The sequence below is a fragment of the Numenius arquata genome, chromosome 2 (genome assembly GCF_964106895.1).
Source record: "Numenius arquata chromosome 2, bNumArq3.hap1.1, whole genome shotgun sequence".
Lineage (NCBI taxonomy): Eukaryota > Metazoa > Chordata > Aves > Charadriiformes > Scolopacidae > Numenius > Numenius arquata.
The window spans coordinates 110627563-110653005 of record NC_133577.1 but is presented as its reverse complement, the minus strand read 5'-3'; the positions used below and the strand labels follow the sequence as shown (position 1 = coordinate 110653005).

The following is a 25443-nucleotide window of genomic DNA, read 5'->3' as shown; positions in this document are numbered from 1 at the left end:
AAATAAATTCAGCTTTCAGTGTCCACCTTTTTGAGTTTAAGAAGTCCTTATTCATAGCTGCCTGCTTCTCAGCTAATGCCTGGTATGTGCATCTTGCATACTGAAAGTATCAGAGATATTTGAAAAAGTCACAGTTGGAGCAGGTACCTGCATATAGCGGCAAAGAAAGAAGTACAGCTGGAATGTATCACAAAAAGAGGACAGATGTAGGAGCTACGGCATGCTTATGTCTTTTAAAGCACATACCCCTACAGCAGAGTGAAGGAAATGAGCAGTCAGGAATAACAGTAGAAATCACAACATCTGGATTTCTCAGCTCTCTCAAAATTCATGACATGACATCTCATACACCAGGCCAGTGGAGCAGAAAGCAGGAGCACACATTTAGGGGTGAATATAAGACTACTGAGGCTGCTGAACCAGCAGGATGCCTTTCAGCACGGTAGCTCCTTGGACCTAGCCTGCTAATATTCTCCTGTTTGAAAAATAATGCTATATGGCCACTCCTCTGCTCTTTGATGCCACTTTCCAGGTGTACCTCTCATTAGATTACAGGCCAGGCCAACAAGGTAACTGTGGTAGGCAGGGTAGAAAGGCAAGTGCAAGCCACAGTGCTGCACTGAAAATGTATGAGACACAGGCTTAGTTCCAAAAGAGGAAGGAGGTTCCCATTTCCTGACTAGCTGCTGCCTGAAACAGAAATCTCACCCTCCTGTAATCTTTTCCCTCTCTCCCCCACTCTGCTGGAAGAAGCAGTTGTGTAATCACACAGTCAACCAGCTCAAAAAGCTAATTTTGCTAAAACTTACCTTTTTTGTGTGTTGAGTTTGTTTTGGCAGCTGTGAGATTTAGAGTGGCTCAAGATCATCATGGATTTATGCCTCAAGTCTTACATTTCACGATGTGAGATTTACCAGGTCAGCTGTACCAGTGACCCATATATGAAATGCTAACATTAACATTTGCTATATACATAATGAAATACTATATCACAAAAATGATGTTAAAAGAATATTAAGGTTCCACTCAATAGTCACTTCCTTTGATGTGACTCATTTGTCTTCAGGATTCTTATTTATTTATTTCTTCAGTGTGAGATCAGAATTAGAACTATGTGCTTTAAAAATGTTCCAGTAATTGTTCCAGTATGTACACACATGCGTTCATTAATGCTTTCAAGCTGCAGACTGATAAATGAAATAATAAATGAATCTGGTTAGATAATGTTTTAAAGTCTTACAATGTTTAAGAAATAATGTATACAAACCACAGAGACTGAACGGTGCATCCCAATAGATTCACATGAAGTCAGCTGCGTCCTGTTACACACAAGCACTGAGAACTGTGCCTTCTTGGTTTGGGATGTGAAGAACACTTGTATTTGTCCTGCAACTGCAGCAGTTCTCATTTTCCAAGCTGATATTAGGGGAAAAGACTTACTTTTAGATTTACAAGGACCACGTATTACATTCTAAATTGGTATATTTAAAATAAATGCCTTTTTAATTAGTTAAGTGCCATCAAATGATATGCAAGTAATTATTTTGATTCCCACAAGTTACTTTTAATACCGATAAACGCTTGATCTACTGGGGATACACAGAAGTAGCAAGCTGACAAATCTCTCTGCCATAATTACAAGCTGCGGCAATGTGAACACATCTCACTTGCTTACTGGAGAAGACTAATATCTAGTGACTGATTTAAATATTTTTCACAATTTAATACTATGTAATTTAAAAAATACATTTACCTGGAAATTCTCCATGAGCAAATGGACATTTAACCCAAGAGCCTTGCTTGGTTGTAAACTGAAAGCAGAGAAATGTGTTAGGAAAACCGATTTTTCAATTTCAATCTGTGGCTACAGATTCAACTGGAGGTGATCAGTGCATTCCAAAATGTTGCAGAAGATGAATTCCTGGCTCTCCTGGTCTATGGTATCTTCCAACCCTTGATTTAAATTAGGTCCCCCAATTCTTCAGATACTTATGCACATGCTTATTTTACAGAAACATGCAGTTGCACTGACTTAAAAGTAATCTAAAAGAAAACAATAGGTCCGTATTAACCTTATGTGTCATTCTTCTTTCAACTAGAATAATAAAAGGTAGTCCAGAAAATGTAGTGTATCAATTATTTTTATTACCATATATTTAATATGGAAAACTTTGTATGTTAAGTTTAGTGCATGCTTCAGTTTGCATTGGCTTAAAACGTTTTCTCCCTGCTCTTCTTACACAGAGAAAACAGAGGGTGCAATCTGACCTGTGTCCTGACTATCACTGCTGCTGCACTTCCAAAGAACCTCCTTTTAATGAAATCTTTCACATTTCCTTGATTCTTACTTCCCATTCATCAGAGCTATGAAACAGAATACTGATCCTACCTAAAGAACATTAGCAACAACATTAGAGATGACAGAGGGCAGTTAAGAGGTGTTTTACAAAGAAATACCTTTACCTTCATGCAAAGTCTTGGGTGAGTGTCCACACGAGAATATTTAACCTGCTTGAAAAGAAAATACTCAGCATTAGCTAGTTTCATTAACTAGTATCACAAAGTCAATTACCCAAAATTTTCATGGTTTGATTACTAAGGAACTGGTTTGTCTACTTTATAAACATCCCAGGAAGCTAATCACATAAAATAGTAAGAAAAGAAACAACTTCTACTTTCGATTGCTGAATAATTTGCTTCTTATTATCTGTAACATGTAGCAGTTTTTATAGTCAGTCTGACCCATTAGAGCCAAATTAATTGATTCTATGGTGGCTCACGCAAAATTCTGATTACACAGTTGTCTTGTTTCAGGCCCTTATTTACTGTTCATCAATGACTCAGCAGAACATTTAAACATACACCCACAAGTGTGGTTCCACCTTCAGTTCAGAAATTTTTCAATTTTCCAGATCCCTGTTCCGGAAAAGACTTAAACATAGACTGAACTTTAGACATCCACTTAAGTGACATACAAAATGCTGCTTTCTTGATTAACAACTGTTTCACCCGCCAAGGGTTTCACCATAAAAACAATTACTACTCATGTAAGTAATGCACGCAGCATGAGTAACAAACAGGAGGAGCTGGAGGCCATCGTACAGCAAGAAAACTATGATCTGGTTGCCATCACAGAAACGTGGTGGGAGGACTCGCATAACTGGAGTGCTGTGATTGATGGTTACCAACTTTTCAGAAGGGACAGGCAAGGGAAGAGAGGTGGTGGGGTGGCCCTTTATGTTAAGAGCAGTATTGTATGCCTCGAACTTAGCAATACACACGATGACAGCGTTGAGTGTCTATGGATAAGAATTAAGGGGAAGACCAATAAGGCAGACATCGTGGTGGGAATTTGTTATAGACCCCCAAACCAGGATATAAAGGCAGATGAAATATTCTATAAGCAGCTGGCAGAGGCCTCACGATCACTCCCCCTTGTACTCATGGGGGACTTCAACTTCCCAGATATCTGCTGGAAATATAACACAGCAGAGAGGCAACAGTCCTGGAGATTCTTAGAGTGCATGGAAGACAACTTCCTAACGCAGCGGGTAAGAGAACCGACTGGGGAAAGTGCCCTACTGGACCTGCTGATAGTTAACTCAGAAGGTCTTGTGGGGGATGTAAACGTTGGAGGTCGTCTTGGACAGAGTGATCATGAAATGATGCAATTTTCAATTCTTGCTGAAGCAAGGAGGGGGGCCAGCAAAACTGCCACCTTGGACTTCCAAAGGGCAGACTTTGGCCTCTTCAGGAGCATGGTTGAAAGTGTCCCTTGGGAGACAGTCCTGAAGGGCAAAGGTGCCCAGGAAGGCTGGTCGTACTTCAAGGAGGCACTCTTAAAAGCCCAGGAAAGAGCCATACCCAAATCCCAAAAAACAAGCAGGAAGGGGAAGAAGACCAGCCTGGCTAAACAGAGAGCTTTGGCTGGAGCTCAGGAACAAAAAGAAGGTTTATGATCTTTGGAAAAGGGGCCTGGCAGGCAAGGAGAAATAACAGGAAGCGGTGAAGATATGCAGGGGGAAAATTAGAAGGGCCAAGGCTTAAGCCGAACTCATCTTGGCCACTACAGTTAAGAATAACAAAAAGGGTTTTTTTCAGTATGTAAACAGTAAAAGGAAGATTAGGGATAATGTGGGCCCACTGATGAATGAGATGGGCACCCTAGTGGTGGAAGACACGGAGAAAGCAGAGTTGCTGAATGCCTTCTTTTCTTCAGTCTTCACTGCTAAGGCTGTCCCTCATGAATCTCTGGCCTTGGAGGCAAGGGGGAGGGTATGGAGAGAGGAAGTTTTTCCTCCAGTAGAGGAGGACCAGGTTCGGGACCGCTTGGCCAAACTGGACATTCATAAGTCCATGGGCCCTGATGGGATGCACCCTCGAGTGCTGGGAGAGCTGGCAGATGTTATCGCTGGGCCACTCTCTATCATTTTTGAAAGGTCATGGAGAACAGGAGAGGTGCCTGAAGACTGGAGGAAGGCCAACATCACTCCAGTCTTCAAAAAGGGCAAGAAGGAGGATCCTGGGAACTACAGACCAGTTAGTCTCACCTCCGTCCCTGGGAAGGTAATGGAGAGACTCATTCTAGATGTCATCTCCAAACAAGTTGAAGAGCGGGGGGTTATTGGAAGTGGGCAACATGGGTTTACCAAGGGTAAATCATGTTTGACCAATCTGATAGCTTTCTATGATGCTATAACTGGTTGGTTGGATGAGGGGAGGGCAGCAGATGTCATCTACCTTGACTTCAGCAAGGCTTTTGACACAGTCTCCCATAGCATCCTCATTGGGAAACTAAGGAAGTGTGGGCTGGATGAGGGGACAGTGAGGTGGATTGAGAACTGGCTGTGTGACAGGACCCAAAGGGTAATGATTAATGGAGCAGGTTCAAGCTGGAGGCCTGTAACCAGTGGTGTCCCCCAGGGGTCAATACTTGGTCCAGTCCTGTTCAACATATTCATCAGCAACCTGGACGAGGGGATAGAGTGTATCCTTAGCAAGTTTGCTGATGATACCAAACTGGGAGGGGTGGCTGACACCCCGGAGGGCCGTGCTGGCATCCAGTGAGACCTGGACAGGCTGGAGAGCTGGGCAAGGAAGAACCTTGTGAGGTTCAACAGGGAAAAGTGTAGGGTCCTGCACCTGGGGAAGAAGAATGTCAGGCACCAATACAGGTTAGGTGTGGACCTGCTGGAGTCAAGTTCCGAAGAGAAAGATCTGGGGGTCCTGGTAGACAGAAAAATGACAATGAGCAAGCAGCGTGCTCTTGTGGCCAGGAAGGCCCATGGAATCCTGGGCTGCATAGGGAAGAGTGTGGCTAGTAGTTCGAGGGAAGTCATTCTCCCCCTCTACTCTGCACTGGTGAGGCCACAACTGGAATACTGCATCCAGTTCTGGGCTGCCCAATTCAAGAGGGATAGGGAATTACTGGAAAGAGTCCAGTGAAGGGCAACGAAGACGGTTCAAGGACTGGAGCATCTCCCTTATGAAGAAAGACTGAGAGAGCTGGGACTCTTTAGCCTGGAGAAGAGAAGGCTGAGGGGAGACCTTATCAATGCTTATAAATATCTGAAGGGTGGGTTGAAGGAGGAGGGAGCCAGACTCTTTTCAGTGGTTGCCAGTGAGAGGACGAGGGGCAACGGGCACAAGCTGGAACATAGGAGGTTCCACTCAAATATGAGAAGAAACTTCTTTACGGTGAGGGTGACAGAGCCCTGGAACAGGCTGCCCAGGGAGGTTGTGGAGTCCCCTTCTTTGGAGGTTTTCAAGACCCGCCTGGATGCAGTCCTGAGTAACATGCTCTGACGTGCTCTGGGCAATCCTGCTTCGGCAGGGGAGTTGGACTAGATGATCTTTATGGTCCCTTCCAACTCTAAAAATTCAGTGAAATTCAGTGAAATTCAGTGAAAGTGATCTTACTTAAATAAACACCGTTGCTCAAGTGAGTGAGCACACTACACACAGCACACAGCATCATGACCTCTTTCCTGTAACTTTTTTGAGAATAACGTAACGGATGCCCTTGGGTATGTCTAGAACAGGGTCACAGAAGATAGTTCTGTAAGAGTCCACCACTCATATATGGAGACAGCACTGCCATCAACAGAGAAAGCTCCACCCCAATTAAAGAGGAGAGTTTGTAGCTTTTGGGTCTAAGTCAGTCCATGTGCATGGTATTAGAGTGTGTGGCATCATGTGGATGTACTGGAGGAGCTGGCACTATGTGAGGAATCTCTGCAGTAGTCTCCCGCACGCTATAGAGATGTTCTTCAGTGTTACAGTACAATAAATGGACTAAATTCAATATCAACCCTTTTAGGATGAATTGGAAAAAAGGGGAAATTCATTGTGTCCATGAATATTAATAAATACAGGAAAACATCCACCGTCTGTAACTAACTACTCTTGGATTGTGTTCTGGGTAATAGATATAACCATTACCAGCCAAACCTCATTTCAGGCTTCTTTCTTTTTTTTCCTTTCTTTTAATTTTTTGCAACCAATGAGTTGTGCTTGCTGTCAGCAGATGATGAATCCCACAAGGACCACTCACATGTATAAAATCAAATATATTTGGTTTTGCAAGATCAAAGCTTTGTTGAAACCCATAAAATGGTGAATCTGAACAATCAATAAACACTTGGACGGGAGTTCCTAATCAAAAAAGCATTCAACAGTCTTGAGTAAGGCCTCCCCCCACAAATCATGTCATCAGAATAATTGCTCATAAAGTTTCAAAAATCAAGAATTTGTATTTGATTTTATTTGCCTTTTCAGCTGTTACCTCAAGTTTACTCCAGGAATCAGGAAAGCCTGAAACCTACTTTTCAAAATGACAGCCAGAATTCTAACCAACCTCATAAATCCAGTGCATTCAGCATCATGAGGCTTCAGATTGAAGTATTAAGCAGTTCAAGATACACGCACCAAAAACCCTTTTCAACTTTAGAACATAAGTGCTGGAAGAACTGAGGAACACAATATTTCAACACCCACAATTTCAAGACATTGGACCAGGTTGAGGAAGGCACTTCAAAGAGATCTTTAATAGAGTACCAAAGTACTCTTATGTCTCCAGTAAGTTTTAAAGAAATTTAGCTGCTTCTCACTTACATTTTAGGTTAATGTTAAATATCCAAATCTGATCTAATCACAATAGACTTCTGTGATTGTCAGTGAAAAAAACCAGGTACTGTCGTAGTTTGGGTTGGACTGGCCTCCAACCTTTCTTATATATCTACCTTCAGTTGAGAACAGTTGTCCTCTCAATATGTCTGTTTCACTCACTTACTTTAAAGAGAATTTGACAGAAATAGTGTAGACTTGAACACCTATCTTTTCGACAGCAAAATCAGCACAGATGATTCATGTCTTTATGTAAATGAAAAGCAGACCTTATTTACCCCAAAGAATTTAGCAAACATTACTAGCTTCACAGTCATCTCCACTTTTTATTTCTTAATACTGAGTCAGTGAGGTCTTTGAGTAAATCATGTGGTTAGCGTACAAGAACAGGCTGTGATTATGAATAGTTTTAAGTATCAGAGAAGAAGAGAGGAATTTGCAACTGCTCTTATTCCAAAGTCTAGCTCTTCACATTATGCCTTTGATCATGGCCTTCAATCTCAGAGTCTGAATAAATCTGCCTAGCTCTTACTTTTTCAGGAGAATTTTTGGAAGAGTTTTCTATATCTTCACAGTGGTCGTCAGACTTCATTAACCTGCATAGGTTAACCGTGACAAGCACAGGACAGGCTGGCTCCCAAGCTAGGGTTTGTGTCGCTGGGTTATAGACAATATTATCCCATAGCGCCGTCGTATCTGTGCACAAAGAGGGGAAACATTATTCAATGTGTCTAAAAACGAATGAAAATTGTTCATAAATCTGGTACCGATACATGTGCTTAAAGCCAAAAGCATTGCTTTTCCATTTCCTTGTCATTTTCACCAATCACAACGGAAGCATTTCACATTGTTAACAGCGTAAAACTTGAATTCGTCCCACCAAAGTGTTGGCATTTACCAGAGGTACACAACCTGAGAGCTTAGTTTTACCAGTCTCCCACTATGGTGATAGATAGGTGTCACCTGGGAATGACACCAGGAATGATGATGGGAATCACCATGCTCTTAAGTAGGCTGCACAAGCTCCTGGAAGTGCATTCTGTGCCCATCAATCACGGGGGGGGGGGGGGGGGCGGTTTAACACAAGCAAATTCCTAAGGACCTTCAGTTAACCATGTGTCGTAAATTGGAACAAATCCATACACTAGTGACTAGAGGTCATGGTATTGGAAACTCAGATTCTGTGTGCCTTGTGTAGGACTTATAATCACACAATGTATATGTAAGAAGATAAATTCAAGTCTTTAGCTGAATATCAAGAACTCAATAGTAAACAAAGCTGTGCAAGTAATTCACAATAAATATTTTTTCTACAGGATTCATATAAATCTTTTTTTCTATGTATACTGGGCACAATAATTTTAGAGCTAGTCAACATATATTTGAGGATATCTTAAATAGGCACTTCTATAAAAGAAAAGCTGTCTTATTTATTTGATTGGTCAAATTAGTCACTATGTACATACTTTCTTTTGCATTTAGCTGCACGTAGGTGAGAGAATTTCCAGCATGAAACTGATATTTCTATTTTCTAAAGAGGAAATTGCTTCCATTCTAACACAAATGTATTTGCCCTGCAAGAATGTGAAAGTATTGCAGTGAATGTCTATGCAAGTTTAATAGAGTTTGGATGTGCTGTTATGGGAAAGTGTTTTTACTCTCTCTTGTTTTTTTTCTTCAATCAAATCCTAAAATCCCTTAGTGGCCTTCTTAGCGTAGTCTGGGGAAAAATATTGTACTTATGTTGTACTTAACACAATAAAACACTTTTTCAGACTACTCTTTTTTCTATCTGCCTGGTAAAATTTTCACTAAAGACCTATATAATATAATTTCTTTTTCAGCTCTCATCTCAGACCAAGATCTGACTTTGTTGGAACACTGTGTGAATAATTTCCCATTTAGCTGTGAGAAACCAGGACCTAACAGCTGTTAACTGTCTTCTTTTTCAACTCCCTGTTGCCTCTTTTGAGTTGGGTGTCAGACACCTTCTTCAAATGTCTCTTTGAAGCCCCCCTCTCACATGAGTAAAGCTGACCTCAGTGGATTTTCTTCCCTCTGGTCAGTTTGCATGCGACTTAAGAAAATACGGGAAATGAAGAAAGTTACTTAGTGTTTACATTGGCAAAAACTTCGTGAAAAATTTGGTCTGAAAGTAAGTTATTTCGTCTACCCACAGTATAACAAACCAATATAACGATTTCCTTGAAGTTTTGCAATGTATGATCTTCACCTTAGATGAATTTCAAATTGTGACATACTACTGAAGCTGCTGAAAATCACTCATAAAAAGAGTAATCACACAATACTTGCCATTTTCAAATGGGCAAAGTTGTATCCTTCTTGCATCTGGAACTGCCAGCCAACCCTACAACCCAAAAAGTGGCCATTAGCTCTAGATTCTCAGATACACCCATTTTTAACATCTCACAGAAAACCCTTCCACGAAAGATAAAGATGCTATGGTTATTAGAAAGCTTTGAAAGTAGCTTCTTTTAAAGGATGTTTTGCACTGGATATAAATTTTATTGTTCATCATTAGGGGGATTGTAGTTGATGAACTGAGGTGATCCCTTCTAGCACTATATTCCTACTACTTCTGAGTCATATATTTAGCCTGATTTCATTTAGAAAGTCTTACACATTGATTTTCATTAAATTTCTTACACTGTCATTACTTTCTAGAGGTATCAAAAGACATTCAACAATCATAATATCAGAACTCCTGGCCTTTGTTATGGTAAAGGATGTATCCTTAACATTTGAGGGCTAACACTTAACCCAATCTGCAAGTATATGTGCATGGCTGTTACTATACCCTAATTATTTAGATTCATGTGCAAATGTTTCTATTACTCACAGTTCCCATCTGTTTGCTCAGCAATTGTATTGTGGAATTCTCTGTGAAATAACATCTTTCCAGTGACCTCATACCTTTCAGAGTGGAACAAAAAAAAAACCCTAGGCTTGGAAGAGACCTTGTGGTTCAACCCACATATTAAGGTATGTGGTTTCAGGTACCTACAATGTACACATCTGAGTGTGACTAAAGTGCCCAAATTACTATTACAGCAGCCATATGAAGATGTAGCCAATGCAGCCAGTGGAGTCTACAGTGCTACCCATCCCATCCCAAAATAGCCATCCACATTTGGTCAGTTAAGTAGCTGACTGCATTAACTAGATCTCCACTGACTTGAAGAATCTGGACATCTAATTCAAATGTAGATATCTACGTCTGGACATCTAAACTTAGGTATCTCAACCTGCAAGGGAAATCATACCCCAAAATTCACTGAGAAACTAGGTCACATAGTAACTTTATATCTTAACAAGATCATTTTAAATTTATTCAGTGACTATTTATTCCTTTTTATGAAAGATATTCCAAAATCTCACTTCTCAGATTATCAGAAAAAAAATCTGTAGCTATTCTGAATATATGATAATGAAGTTTACCCCCTTTCATTCTTGAGGCAAGAATGGCTTTAGCTTAAAAAAACTGGTTTTTTTCCTTATAAGTGACCATCCTGATGTGTATTTAGACAACAAACATATTTTCTCTTTGCATGTGTTTTACCAGGCTAATGAAAACATGTTCTTTGAATCTCCTTTATAAGACAGTCTCTCCATTCCTCAACCATTCTAGATTTTTTATCTACGTCTTCCATTTGAGTTAATCATTCTTGAATATGGATACAAGAATTGACTACAGTATTTCAAAGAAGGCTTTGGCCGTACTTTCCTGTTAACTTGGAATAATCTAACCCACTAGACTTTTGTTCACATTTACATCATGTAAGCATGTTAGTATGATCATCTGATGAACTATTACTCCCAGATGGTTTTTCCTCCACTGTAATTTCTAAATGAAGTCTTGCATCTTACAACAAGAATTCCATTTATTAGAGCAACTGCATGAACTTGTACTTCATACATCACACTTCTTCCTCCTTTAGTTATTTCACGGATGAAGATCTCTGGTCTCTTCTAATTATCCTGACCTTCTTCCATTTTGATTACACCTCTCAACTGTGTTATCAGCAAATCTCATTTGGCTGATGATTTGGCACAAGTCACTCTGCCACCTGTACCAGCACAAACCACCACACACGTTCCCACCTTTTGTCCCCATGTCATTGATGAAAATATTTATGTAAGAACAGCTCTTAGTGTGGTCCTTAAATAATCTTCCTACTAGCACAGCCCCATTCAACAGGAGTAGTTGGGTTAGCCCTCCAGCTAGGTATTATCTACCATACAAATCTTGTTCTCACCCCCAGCTTCCTCAATTCTTCTTTTAATTTCTAATGCAATACTATATCAAATTCTATGCTGCAATTCAGGTAGATTAAATTTTCTGTCTTTTCATTGCTTATAAAGAATCAGTCAAATTAATCTTACACAATGCTTCCTATAAATTAATGTAAATTGTATCCCATTTTCTTCTTATCTCCATGTTTTAATTAGTGTTTCCTAAAATATCTCTTCTACATTTACATAATCATAAGGGCAGAGAAGCCTTAGTCAAAAACTCAGGTCTAGAGCTTTTTTCTACGGACTTTTCCTCCTTTCTTAGCACAAATCCCAGATAAAAATTCTTTAATCAGAAACACAAGTATATACAAAATTCCAGACTGTATTACCTCAATGCAAAGACAAGGGAGTAGCTGAGAATATTTCAGAGAAACTGATTTTAAAGATTCCTTCCCTTTTATCTGAAATGAAAAAGATGGTCATGAATCCAGGACAATAAATGACTTTTAATAAAGCTAAATAAAGATATAGAAGGGCATTACCTATAACTGAGACCCCAATGAGAACTTCCATCTACAAGCAATTCCCCCACCAGTTCAACAATCTGCTTTGATCTTTAACTCACCACAGCAAATGCCCCTGCATCTTCACAGGTAAACCATTTGTGGCACAGCCGAACATAATAATCTTGATCTCGAAGAAAATTGGATACATTCACTGATATAATTTTCCTTGCCCTGTCTACATTATAATCAAACTTTCCAGCTGAAAAAGAAAATTCAAGCATGAAATTATCACATCTGCTTCTTTATTACTTTATTATTTCTGATCTCATTATTTCTTTATAAAAGGTACAAAATATATTTCATAACTTGATGGAGATGAAATTCAACATCTATAGATACTTACCTAGAATGTTTTAATTAATTATTTTTATATCCTCATATTCCTAAAGGTATTCTTATTTTATCAGATAATAATAATTTTCATGAGAAAATAATTCAATATTATTCAGTTTTAAACTAGCACTGGCAATACTGAGTGGCCAGGACACCTACTGACTGCATCTCCACCTTAACACTTGAAAATTTATGTAGTTCATGTACAAATACTTGAAATATATACACTAAAACTACTTCAAAAGCTGATTATCCCAAGGTTGCAATTTCATTACACAGAGAATATGTGCAACTGTTAGACAAATACAATGGGGGGGGGGGTGTATATTAATTATCTTTTATTAATTTTATTCATTTTTTATATTCATTATTTTGGTATGCCAAAATCAGCCTAGCAGTTTGGCAAATTAATTTCAATCTGTTTATGAGGTCTGCCTATAGACAAAATATAAAACCAGCAATCCAAAGTGAATGAAAATGACAGAAACCTATTTGCAAAAGTTTAAGTATTAAATAGGTTGTCAATATCTTTACCTGCTATCTAGCATTTCCACATCAATACAAAGAAACACATTTTCCAAGACATTACCCGTCAACTACATGGTAATTACAAGTAGTGGTAGTTGTAAATCATCGGGTTTTTTCCTGCTTATTCAGCTATGAAAATATATCATTGTACAGGTCACCAGAAATATCTCAGATCTTTAAGTTATATAGAAGATGCTCACCTGAACAAGCTGGAATATATTTTCCCACATCGCTGTTTCTGCAATCTGCAAAACAGAAGCCAGAGTTTTCTTTAGTGCTGCTTTATTTATATAACTGTGTAAATAAACTGCCAAATTATGCAACTTCTTCCCAACAGTAAACCAAAAATATATACTCCTTTTTAAAGGCAGATTTGTGTCCACTTCTAGATAAGCAGCAAAAAAGAAAAGTCCCCTTACCACACACAGAGATTATATCACAATTTGCCTTAAGGAGCTACCTCACCAGTATGGGGTTTCTACTGGAAAACCTCATCAGCAGTTTAAGGCGGCAATCTAGGATGTAACACTGCACTTCCTTACCTACTACCTAACAATAATTTAAGTAACAGTAATAATAATAATTTAAGTTATTCTTTTCTTGAAAGCTACTCCTTTTGTTTACCAGGCTTATTCCTCTGCTATAAACAACTGTCTATTTTTGCTATTCTGGTTCTACTCTGGGCTTATAAAGAAATACCCTATTTAGCTCCCAGGGAGCCCACCAGAATTAGAGGCCAGGCGACACTTTCAGAACTATAATATAATATTTGTATCTTCAAAACTTAAACCTTGATTTAAGAGTACTAAATCAGCTCATAGTTTGCTTACTTCTGTTTTCACCTGTCCTTGCTTAACTTGGTATTAGAGCAGCATTTTGCTCTCACTTCCCTACACAGGACAAGAGGAAATGGCCTCAAGTTGTGTCAGGGAAGGTTTAGATTGGATATTAGGAAAAATTTCTACATGAAAAGGGTTATCAAGCATTGGAACAGGCTGCCCAGGGAAATGGTGGAATTGTCATCCCTGGGGTATTCAAAAGATGGGTAGATGTGGTGCTTAGGGACATGGCTTAGTGATGGTTTTTGTCATTTAGACTGATGGTTGGACTCAATGATCTGGAAGATCCCTTCCAACCTAGGCAATTCTATGATTCTATGATTCTTTTTCCCAGAGAAATATTTCCTATTTTCATTTGCTTACTCACCCTTGTAAAGTATCTTTAAACTGGGCTTTATAAAACCTTATTTTCCGCCCTCTTTATTCACAAAGTACATATCTACTTCAATAGTGATTATCAAGAAAATGAAAGGCTTTTTAAATACAAAAAGCTTTACTTCTATGGAAGCATGAAACAGCCACGTGTCTGATCCTGTGTGCCAGGGATCATACCATACCAAGGGCAAGAGCTGCCAACCCAGAGGCTCTGGAGATAGGAAGGCAGGACAAGCCCACGTACCGGACCAAAACAGGGGTCTCATTTCATTTTTTGCATCATCATTTGGGCCACTTGTCTCCACCAGCCACACTGTATCTTGGCTGGACCCCAGTGCTGAATCTATTTTATATACGTGTGGCTGGTGGAGAATCATACGCCACCTTATCTTATGCAGTTACATGAAAACAGGCAATAGAACAGTGAGCTAATGAAAGTAAAAAGGAATTTCTTTGCACTTTCTTATTAAGCTTTCCTCAGTCTCTGAAACCACCTATGGCCTAACTATGAAGAGAAGCAGAGGCTCTATCTTATGAACAGAGAGTACACAGGACTGAACCTGCAGGCAGAGAAAGAGCACATGCCAATCACAAGAAGGCCAATTAAGACAAATGCATAGTATAGTTCAGTTTTCCTTTTAGATATAAACTTTGGTCTCTGTTTTTTTTATAGCAAGTCAGACATTTACACGCACAAAATAAATCACCAAAATGCAGAGTAAGCCTGGTCCTGGCATGCATGATCTACCATCAGTTAGATCAGTGTATCCCAGAACACGATTTGGCTTCGCATTTGAGGTTTTGTGGTTTGGTTTGGTTTTATTTTGAAAAGATGTTTCTTGAAAAACATCTGGTTTAAGAAGTGTTCCTACCTTCAACATAGTATTCCTGACTCAGCTTGACTTCACAGTAATTTGGTACTGTTTTCATGGTCACATAGATGTGTTGTGCTACATTGACTTCAATGCAATTGAACTGTACCTGTACCTGTTCAAAACATTTACAAAATCAAGTTTGTGCATGACTTCCAGAACACATGAAAACCACTGGTTATCAGAGTTAAGCAAGCAATATTCTCTGTTCAGATTTATTTATATTTACAAGGAACATTAAGCAGTCTCAGATATTGTAGAATTAAGAATGTAAAAGAAGCAGATACAACTTAATGAAAGGATTTCAAAGAGTATCATTACTTCTAATCCAGGACGTTGCTATCTTCTTCACTTCCAGAAATCCAAATATCTACAAGCTATCAAATAATCCTAAAAGCAAAGAAATACATGTACCCCATGCTCATTGAACTTCAAAAGCAAAAAGGTCTTTCATACTACCAGAAGTCCCAGCTTGTAGGCATTTTTAAAAACACAGACACTTGTGTAATAGGAAAAAAAATGTCTGTTTAAACATTTAGTGGCAACTTCTGCAAATTTATTCATTCCAGTAACAGTTTGTGAGAGAGAAAATAATTTAGGAGACAAAAGCTGAGGTCCAGTTATAGCAGGTCATTCCCTCAGTGATAGAAGTAACTATTAAATTAAACTGAAACAAAGACAATTACATTAAATATGCTTGTTGAGTCTTGCTTATAAACTCACCATACTCTGAAAGTTCATTGTTCATTGCTGGCCCCACATTGTCTTTAGGGACATTGGATCATCAAGTGATACAGAGCAACAGCAGTTTGGGAGAACTTTGTTTCATATGTGCGATCAATATAACATTTACAAAGCCGATGAAGTAACACATTTTGTGTGGGATTAATAACAGTTATCCACCAGTAACTGAAAGCAAAAATTCATCTTTTTTAAATAGTTGGTCAAGGATGGGTCTTTTCTTTTTTTCCCCAGTTGCAAATTTTAATAACAGAGACTTCTGGGTTTAGTTTAGTAAAAAATTGTACGCTGCTGTTGCAATTATTACCATGAATTTAGGACAGATGTGCACAAGTGCTTAGGCACTTGGCTCTCTTCTATATGTGTAAATTCCATTGACATGGTTGGACTTCAATGAATCACATGTATGCATTTAAAATCCCTGTGGCATTCTGCTTCCTAGCAATTGGAGTTACAAAAGCTTCCCCAAAACTTGGTGGGCACAAAAAGAAAGCTAGCAAGATTGATACGAAAATTAGGCTTTGCAGAGGCAGCTTCTCTTGCACAAAGGTAAGCAGAAGTATAAAAATGGTGGAGAATTTAATTTATAGGTCAGGTTATAAAAAGGACATTTGTTACGGAGTTTCATTTGACAATGCTTAAGCCTATATTTCATTACAGTTTTGCAGAAAGTCACTAAAAGAAGAAAATAAGAGAGATACAAAATATATTTTTTTCCAAAGGCTCATAAACATTTAGATGAAAAACAACCCAAAAAAAAAAAAAATCTACCTTCTTTCCATTAAGCATCTTGCTTTTTTTCCTAGCAAATCTCACATTTGTGCACTGAGATTGTTGCGTGTCCAGTGAAAGAGAACATATTTCCAGCCCACGGATATTTTCTGAAATTAATTAGGAATAGATTTCAAAAATATAATTTGAGCATCTTTAAGAAAAACAAAAAATAAATCAAAATATATCACATCATAAGCTTTCCTCCTAAGAGAAAGGCACATGTATTTTCTCTCTGTTAAAAAAAAAGGGGCATTATATATAATACAGACATGAGGGTAGGAGCAAGGATTTAATACAGATTGCTATAAATTAAAGCTTTAATTATGCAAATTCTAAAAATAAACCTATTAACTCTGAGTGAAGCACACCAAGAAATATCTAAATGGTAACACACTTAGCACATTAATGGCAAGGTGTCAGTAAAAATAGACTATGCCCAAAAAGTTTGAGTGCTTTAATTTTATTTTTAGTGCAGAATTGTGACTTCAGACACATAAACTGTTTCTCCTTCTGTTGGGGCAGTCACTTATGTCTGAATTACCAGGGCAGACAGAATTTGTGAGTGTGTGTGTGTGTGCACGCCTGTCAGAACAAGAAAGACAAGGGCAGCTTGGGGCACTGGTAGAGGACAAATTAAGTGTATTTTGTTGGAAGTAAAAATTCAGTTGTATTAAATTCATTATCTTAGTTCTCATTCCCTTGAGAAGGGCCATGGCTTTATCCTGGTTTGTAGTAAAATGGTTTCACAAAAAATATCTTTCTGATATAACTACATGAAGACAGCTTGTACACAAATATTGCAATATGGAACAAAATTTGGCTGGACAGCTATAAACAAAAAGTAAACAGAAATGATTCAGTAGCAAATCGGCTTCCTACCATCCAGACTCAGAGTTCCTTTAATGTTTAAATGAAGAGAGCATGGGCTTCCTTCGACACATTTCATCACTGTTGAAATTTTCATGCTTTTCAGTATCATAGAAGACAAAGATGCAGGAGCATCATGGCAGAAGCTGTTAAAAATGCCACCTGCAAATGTAAAAACAAAGACAGAGAAATCTCACTGTGCAAAGGATATCTGGAGGAGAGAAAGTACCAAAGGTGAAGCTCCAGCTCTACAGAAATCAGTAGGAAAATCACCATTGACTTCAGCAAAAAAAGTACTTTTCCTAAGACTTTCACATGGCCAAGACAGCTAGTTGGCTCCACTAGCAATGTAGGGAGGTTGGAAAGAACTATGTTACAGATGGGGTTTGATAATAAATTCCCTGGCTCAGGGATCAATACTGGGACTGGCGCTGTTTAACATCTTTGTCGGTGACACGGATGGTGGAATTGAGTGCACCCTCAGCAAGTTTGCCGACGAAACCGAGCTGTGTGGTGTGATCAACATGCTGGAGGGAAGGGATGCCATCCAGAGGGACCTGGACAGGCTTGAGAGGTGGGTCCGTGCAATCCTTATGAAGTACAGTCAGGCCAAGTGCAAGATTCTCTATGTGGGTCAGGGCAATCTGAAGTACAAATATATGCTGGGTGGAGAATGGATTGAGAGCAGCCCTGAGGAGAAAGACTTGGGGGTGCTGGTTGATTAAAAGCTCAACATGAGCCAGCAATGTGTGCTTGCAGCCCAGAAAGTCAACTGCATCATGGGTTGCATCAAAAGAAGCACGGCCAGCAGGCTGAGGGAGGTGATTCTGGCCCTCTGCTCTCATCTGGTGAGACCCCCACCTGGAGTACTGTGTTCAGCTCTGGAGTCCTCAACACAGGAAGGACATCGACCTGTTGGGGTGAACCCAGAGGAAGGCCACAAAAATGATCAGAGGGTTGGAGCACCTCTCTTATGAGGACAGGCTGAGAGAGCTGGGGTTGTTCAGCTTGGAGAAAAGAAGGCTCCAGGGAGACCTTATAGCAGCCTTCCCATACCTGAAGGGGGCCTACAAGAAAGATAAGGAGGGACTCTTTATCAGGGAGTGTAGCAATAGGATGAGGGGTAACAGTTTTAAACTGAAAGGGGGGAGATTTAGATTAGATATTAGGAAGAAATTCTTTACTATGAGTGTGTTGAGACACTGGAACAGGTTGCCCAGAGAAGTTGTGGATGCCCCATCCCTGGAAGTGTTCAAGGCCAGGCTGGATGGGGCTTTGAGCAACCTGGTCTGGTGGGAGGTGTCCCTGCCCATGGCAGGGGGGTTGGAACTCGATGATGTTTTAATGCTTTACCGACTCTAACCATTCTATGATTCTATGATTCTGTGTTAATCCACAAGAGGAAGGACTCACACTTCTCTAATGGTTAAGACTAGTAGAGCACACCTAGACTGACAGTGGTTTTAAATAATCAGATCAGCTAGATTATGGCTAGACTAATATTTCATTTGAACTTTTTTTCAAAACCATTACCTGTATATTGTGAGCACTCATAGGTACTATTTTAATTTTAGGATTGGCTGATGGTCTCAACTGCTGTTAAAATATCATTTTCACACAAGAGGGCACCATTGCATTCCTAGTCATGGAAAAATTCCTCACACCTACAGGACTTCCTTCTCCTGTAGACCAGAACAGCAAGAGCAAAATAGATAGTACCCAGGCCTTTTTCAAGGTGTAAACAGCAGGCACAGAACACAGCTACTACATCTCCTCTTATTTTGCTATCCAAATTTAGTCATCCCAAAGCTGTAGGGCATCAGTTTGCACAGCCGTCTTCTGTAGGCTAACATAAAAGGAAAAACAGTCTTAAGGCCCCAAATCTCATCTGTTGGCCACATTTCATCTTTTTCTACTTCCCAGACTGCCCTGCACAGAAATCAGTTATTTATTTATGAATTTATGTTGGTACAGTCAATTTAATCCCCAATGCACTCCTTGGGCTTCTCTACCTCTGCATCGTTTGCAGTCCCAAAAATTAAGGGTTCGAGAAATTATCAGAACAAATAGCCAGGGAATTGGGTTTTGTCCCTTGGCTATGTGGTGTACAATGAAGCACACCTCATTTTAGCTGTAACTACATCATAGCAATTTCTTTTAAAGACTTCTTACCCTTCTAACTTTTGTACATAGCATGAAAGTTAAAAGACACTGAAGTAAAACAAAGTATTTCACTGGACATTCTCCCCCCGCCTCCCTCCGAGGAGAGGCTGAAACAACAAAAAAACATTTTACTTTAATTAGTCATACTGCTGAACATACTCCTAGGAGGAGTTCAACTAGTATGGTGAAGACGACAGTATAAAACAGCAGTGCCACAATACTGTGCTTGCCATAAAATACAGGATAACACTCCTAACTCAAATCATGAGGAAAAGGTGCATCCCTCAATGCCTAGCCAAGAGTTGTTGGCAAGTGTGGATGGAAGACACAGCCACAGTTCTCACAGAGTAAAGGTAGGATGTGGAGGGGAGAGGAAGGGCAAAGCTTATCCTTACTTACCCCTCCAACCCCCCCGATGAAGGAAAGTCTCTAAATTTAAAGACTGAAAGTATATTAACCTGTACAGGACCTCTTTTTATATTGTGAGATCCTCACTTTCACAGTGCCCAGTTGCAGCTGAAGCCCACTGTCAGGGATCAGACAGTGACACTCGCAGGATGTGAAGACAGGCTGACACAAATGTGGTACCTTGGCTTGAATCTGTCAGGCCTTAAGGTGCCCTCACACTTGGTATTGGGAGAAATAAGGCCAGCATGATACCTATCAAAAGTCAGAAAAGACAAATGCTTCACACCCGAATCTCCACTCCAATATCCTGATTTTGTGTCATTAAGTATCTTTTGGAGGCAAGAGGACATGTTGATATGAACTAAGTGGGAAAGTACGGAAAAACAAGGACACTTTACCGCAACTGCCAGTAGTCAACTCTCAATTATCCAAGGCCATATCAGAAATGAGAGAAGACAATTTGTGCAAACCAAAGAAAAAACACGTATCATTCAAACTATAAAAATTAGGCTTTAAGAGCAGATTACATTGACTTTTGAAGAATTTGTAAACATGTTTCCACAGAGATGAGGCAGCCTTCAGAAGTAGAGTGCACAGCGGCCAGATGTGAACACTATATTCCGTGTTCCAAGAATGGGTGTTGTAATAATCCTGAAGGTATCTCAGGATGCAAAGTTATTGTACAACACCCAGTCAATCCACCCACAGGAAACTGGGAGGTTATTATATTGCAGAACTACCTGATAATTATTACTAATAATGTGATATGTGATGATTAGTTTTAGCTCTGTCTCTTTGCTCAAAAAGACATTTTCTTGACTGCATCGTATGACATGCAGTTGTGGATACCAAATGGTATCCAGGAGCAACTGTTCCTGCTTAATTCCTTGGTTGTTGGTGCAAATGTCTTGATCCAGGCCTAATCTTGCCTATTCCTGTGTCTGTGTAGAAATTATTCAAGGGAAGAGCAATGTGTGTATATATATATGTATATTTGTATATACACAGACACACATTGTCAAAGCTGAGAGGTCTTCACAAATTATTCTCTTTGGGTGAATTTTGACCATATTATTTGACCCTAATTATTTGTACGAGAGATTCTCATGACTTAATTGAATTCAGTCCTCAGTTATTACTGCCTGAGGTATGGTATTATCAGATGTCACAGGCCTGGAACTATCTCAGGAGGATCCTAAGTCATACCTAGGTTCCTTACTGACATCGGATTGTTATCAGGCAGATGCACAGTTTTAGGGACCGCTGTCTGTCCGTAAGCAGGGACACTGTCTTCCTTGATCACAGTTTCTACCTTCAAACTGAGAACAAATAAGTAATACACTGGATAAAATGAAATTACTCTTCCACTTTGTATTTTGTCCCATTAGTTTTATGATACGTTTTGAGAATTGCAAAAGATGCTGCAGAACTTGTTAAAAATAATTTAAATTGATATCATGCATGAGGGTATTAGTTTTGGATCACAATAAATATATGATACAAATAAGACCTGACAGAAAATAATTTTCATTCTATAAATCATCACAGTATGAGACTCACTTCTGACTAATTCTTAGTAAACTCTTACCTTATCACCTTTTAATCCCCCCCTTAGATAGTTTCCTCTGGAACACACACATCTTTCCTCTTCTCACGAGTAGTTCAATCTACACCCAGAAGACGTAAAGACACATCTTGCTACACAAAACATTTGCTGAGTAAATCTTGCCTAAATTTTATGTTTATGAATTATAACTGTAATTAGCCCTACATGAGAGAGGGATTGTTGCTGTAATAAAAGATTCCTTAATTATGGACACATATAAGCCCAGGCATAAAGAAGCCAAGGCTTATTATTCAGCATGTAGACACTTTCCTTGTACTTTTGCCATCAGATTATTTTTTTTATCTGATGATGCAGCAATCAACCTGAACTGTCATGACAGCAAAATACACCTTATGTACACTCAGAGTACCTACTCTTATGTATGCCGGAGCTAAGCAATGGATACGCAATAGAAATTGTTAGATGAATAATTTGAAGCCTCAGGCAAGAAGATTAAATTGGAGAACAGCAAAAAGAATTGCAGAGAAAATCCATTAATAACAGGCCCAGGCCAACACCCAGTAGAAAACCCTAACTGGTTTTTTGTCTGATATTTCTGCCCTATAAGAACTGTAAGAATCTGAACTACTTAGGATACTGACAGTGCTAAATCTGTGAGCATACCTAAAGCACAGTAAAATTGCTTCACTGGAGCATCTTCCCATGAGGATAAATTACAGTAGCATTTCAAACCCATTTGCATACGATTTACCACAGTATCTGCTGCATCTGTGCATTACGATCATTCGACAAAATTCATAAACAAACTAGGTATCCTCTCCTGAGATAACCCCGTGGTGCACTTCAGTTAATAAACACCAAAATTCATTATTTAAAAGTACTTACATCAATTATGAAATCGATTAAATTTCAGGATGACAGCCTTTCTTTCACAATAGATTTCAATGCAGAGTAAAATAGAAGGCTTTCACAGTTGCACGTTCAGAAAGTATTTCAAACTTTCAAGGATAAGGGACAACGTGGTGATATATGATGCCAAATACATTTTCTGAGAATGTAAGGCTTTTTTTAAAGTCACTGATATATTGACATCAATGTCTGCATGTATTACAGTGAATTTTAAATAGTAGCTACGTAGCCCTTAGCCCACTAGCACTACTAACAGTCTAGAAGACCAGGAGGGAGAAGGCAGAGTAAAAGCTACGTTGCCAAACACAACTGTGATGATAACTTCAAATTCTAGGAAATAAAGTCATCTTCTTGTTGCAGCTAAAAGCTATAACTACTGCGAAGGTGCTCTATTATACAGTTAAGGTCTTTTAAGGTAATTTTACCTCAAATAATAAATAATAAAAGGAATGACTATAGAACAGGAAGTATGGAAATGAGTATACACCCACTGTTGCACAAGGGAATTAGAATGAAGACTAAAAAAATGTTTTTTCATCACCCTTATAAGGCTGACTCATCCTACATGTTACTTGTATTAAAGATAGCTGATAAGTCATTTTCAGGCAGCACTGAAAACCTACAACCAGCTCTGCTTCATGTATATCATCTTGAAAGATAAGGATCTTTAGTTTACAAACTCTTCAGTGCCCAAAGTCTACATCCAGCTAAGAGCTAAACATCTAGTTTAAGCTTATGTGCATCATCGCAGTACCTCTGGCAGTCAGCAGAGAGGGACAACCCCTCTCACCTCCCTCCCAGCACATAATTCACCTTGTCCTGAGATGGGTGGAATGAATCACCACCTCGTGGTACCTGTAGCAAGTCTCCACTATCTAGATCTGCACTTGTGTAATACCCAGCACAGATTTTAACTCATAATCAACAGTATTGCAGCTGTCCTTCCCTTTGAGACCAGGGTTGAAGGACTCAGTTTCTCCAGCCTATGCCTCTCAAGGGGATGAAGGCGTGCTTCAGCTAGGCAGAGCAAAGGTCAGTGCCTCTGTTCCTCTCCTCTTATACAATTCCTTCCACGTACTTTGTGTAACAAGCAGCTCAGCTGCCTAATCCTAAAAAAGATTCATTCACAATCCTTGAACCAGCCACCAACAGCTCACTCTGCTCGCCAGTAGAACACTAGACTTTTTCAGGTGGGATGTTTAACTGCATCCCTTCCACAGCCATGTTCTTTCTCTTGACCTCAACACATATCCCATAAATGCCATGTTTCAGAGAAAGACTCATGACAGCTGACATTCGGCTCTCACCCCACACCATAGCACCAGCATCTCACACGCTTGCGGCTCAGGGCTGCAGCTTCTCCCTGTCTGTGGATGCTCTGCCACACAGATCCAGGAAAGGCACCACGGAGACAAGCTTTGCCCAGAGCTGGGCCTCCAGCTAGGACTGTCCTCTCCAAGGGGACTGCCACAAGGCAGCTGCCTCGTCCTTCTCTGCCCAGTGACTGTGCACTGGAGGAGTGATTGATGGAGGCTTCAGAGTTCAGGTAATTCAAGATCCTGTATTATTACTGTCGGCAATAATAATAAGTAGAAGCAATAAAAACACGTGAAATGACTACACAAATTCTCCCAATGACTACCTATGTCAAGGAAAACTATAAAGCAATAATGCACAATCATTACTAACCTATTATTTATCAGAGCCTACCAGTTTCCAATGTTTTGTACAAGGAAAATGTTGGTAAATAACCTGTCAAACGACAGTGATCTGATGTCATCAGGAACGTGGGTTTATTATCTGCAATAAATTATCTTCCAAAAATAAATGTAGTAAAAATGTGAATGACATACTCACTGGAAGGTTTGCTTTTACAATGAATCCCCTGCAAAGAGAAACAAAAATATTATAAAAGCTGAGGTAATAATAAAAATAAATATTGCTTAATCATTGCACACAAATATATACATACCTCAAACAAGTAAACATATTCACAGTTCACAACAGAAATAATTTTCAAGACAAAAAAAGATTTTCAAATACAGTGAAAATGCACTTCACTACTGCATATGACAGCCTGATATATAGGGGGACACAAGATCAGTGTTATCCTTATTTTTATGTATTTCTTCTGAAGTGTAATTGTTATAACAAGTATAACAGTTCCATCAAATACAGACATCATTTTATCTGCCATTCATACTGACCAATAGCTTATTTATTGTTTTGTGAAACTTTACAATGGACTGTTTCATACCAGAGCAAAGAAGCCAAGCAATTTTTTTAATGGAAAATATCTAGAACACTACTAAATATTATATGATTTTAGAAGATCACCCTAGGCCAATGCAAGGAATTGTTACAGTAACTGCAAATGAAGTTTAGAAATAAGACTTGCCTTTTTATATATTTCTGAGAACTATCTGACTCGGAATCCTGAAAATGAAATTACTCAGGCACATTACTTACTTACCATGTTCAAGTGGGAAAGTGGTTTTGTAAGAGCAAAAGTGAACCTGACACTGAGATTTTAACAAGTTCCTTGCTATCTCTCAGACACACTACATCCATTTTCCCAGTGAAATAAACACTAAACAACATACTAAAATTCTGTAGAGAATAAAAATAACAAATCTTATTCTGAATACTATGCATGACATTCTAAAGGAAGGCTATTACTTGGCCAGCAAATACTGGTTTCTGCTGTTCTGGCATTCCAGTTTCTGCAATAGCACTTAAAGCAGTATTCTTTTGTATACGGCATGTATGTTCCCCTCTCCTTTCCTTTAAAATCAGTGTCTCATTCACAGAGACACTTTTGTCACACCCACAAAAGGAGCAGGCACCATCTGCTGCTCTCAAACAGACTGGCAGCTCTCAGTCCTTTTAAAACATTTCAGGATCTTGTCAATAAGCCAAAAATCTGTGAGTTTTAGAGCCAGCAAAAGTCTCTCAGTGGACATTTGGAAGTTTTCAAGTTGTAGACAAACACAGAGGCTGCAGCCTGGGTAAGCATTAGCACATCATAAAATAACTATTGCTTGGTCTTCCATGAGGCTTTCATCCACAGGTAATTCTGTCCTCCTCATACACGCGGCTGTAGAGCAAATTCTTATTAT

General features: G+C 39.2%; 1 protein-coding gene across 1 annotated transcript in view; it reads right to left on the bottom strand.

The window, feature by feature from the left end:
- The window catches only part of IL17REL (interleukin 17 receptor E like), a 57241-nt gene that overhangs the window by 6056 nt on the left and 25742 nt on the right, over positions 1 to 25443 (bottom strand). Inside the window, exons 2-13 of the mRNA XM_074169044.1 lie at positions 24182 to 24209; positions 17290 to 17439; positions 16408 to 16517; positions 14896 to 15010; positions 13010 to 13054; positions 12008 to 12147; positions 11772 to 11843; positions 9439 to 9493; positions 7658 to 7821; positions 2464 to 2511; positions 1754 to 1811; positions 1268 to 1416 (exon numbers count right to left, since the gene is read on the bottom strand). Of these exons, the coding sequence (XP_074025145.1) occupies positions 1268 to 1416; positions 1754 to 1811; positions 2464 to 2511; positions 7658 to 7821; positions 9439 to 9493; positions 11772 to 11843; positions 12008 to 12147; positions 13010 to 13054; positions 14896 to 15010; positions 16408 to 16517; positions 17290 to 17439; positions 24182 to 24209 (1134 nt within the window). The remainder of the gene's footprint in view (positions 1 to 1267; positions 1417 to 1753; positions 1812 to 2463; positions 2512 to 7657; positions 7822 to 9438; positions 9494 to 11771; positions 11844 to 12007; positions 12148 to 13009; positions 13055 to 14895; positions 15011 to 16407; positions 16518 to 17289; positions 17440 to 24181; positions 24210 to 25443) is intronic.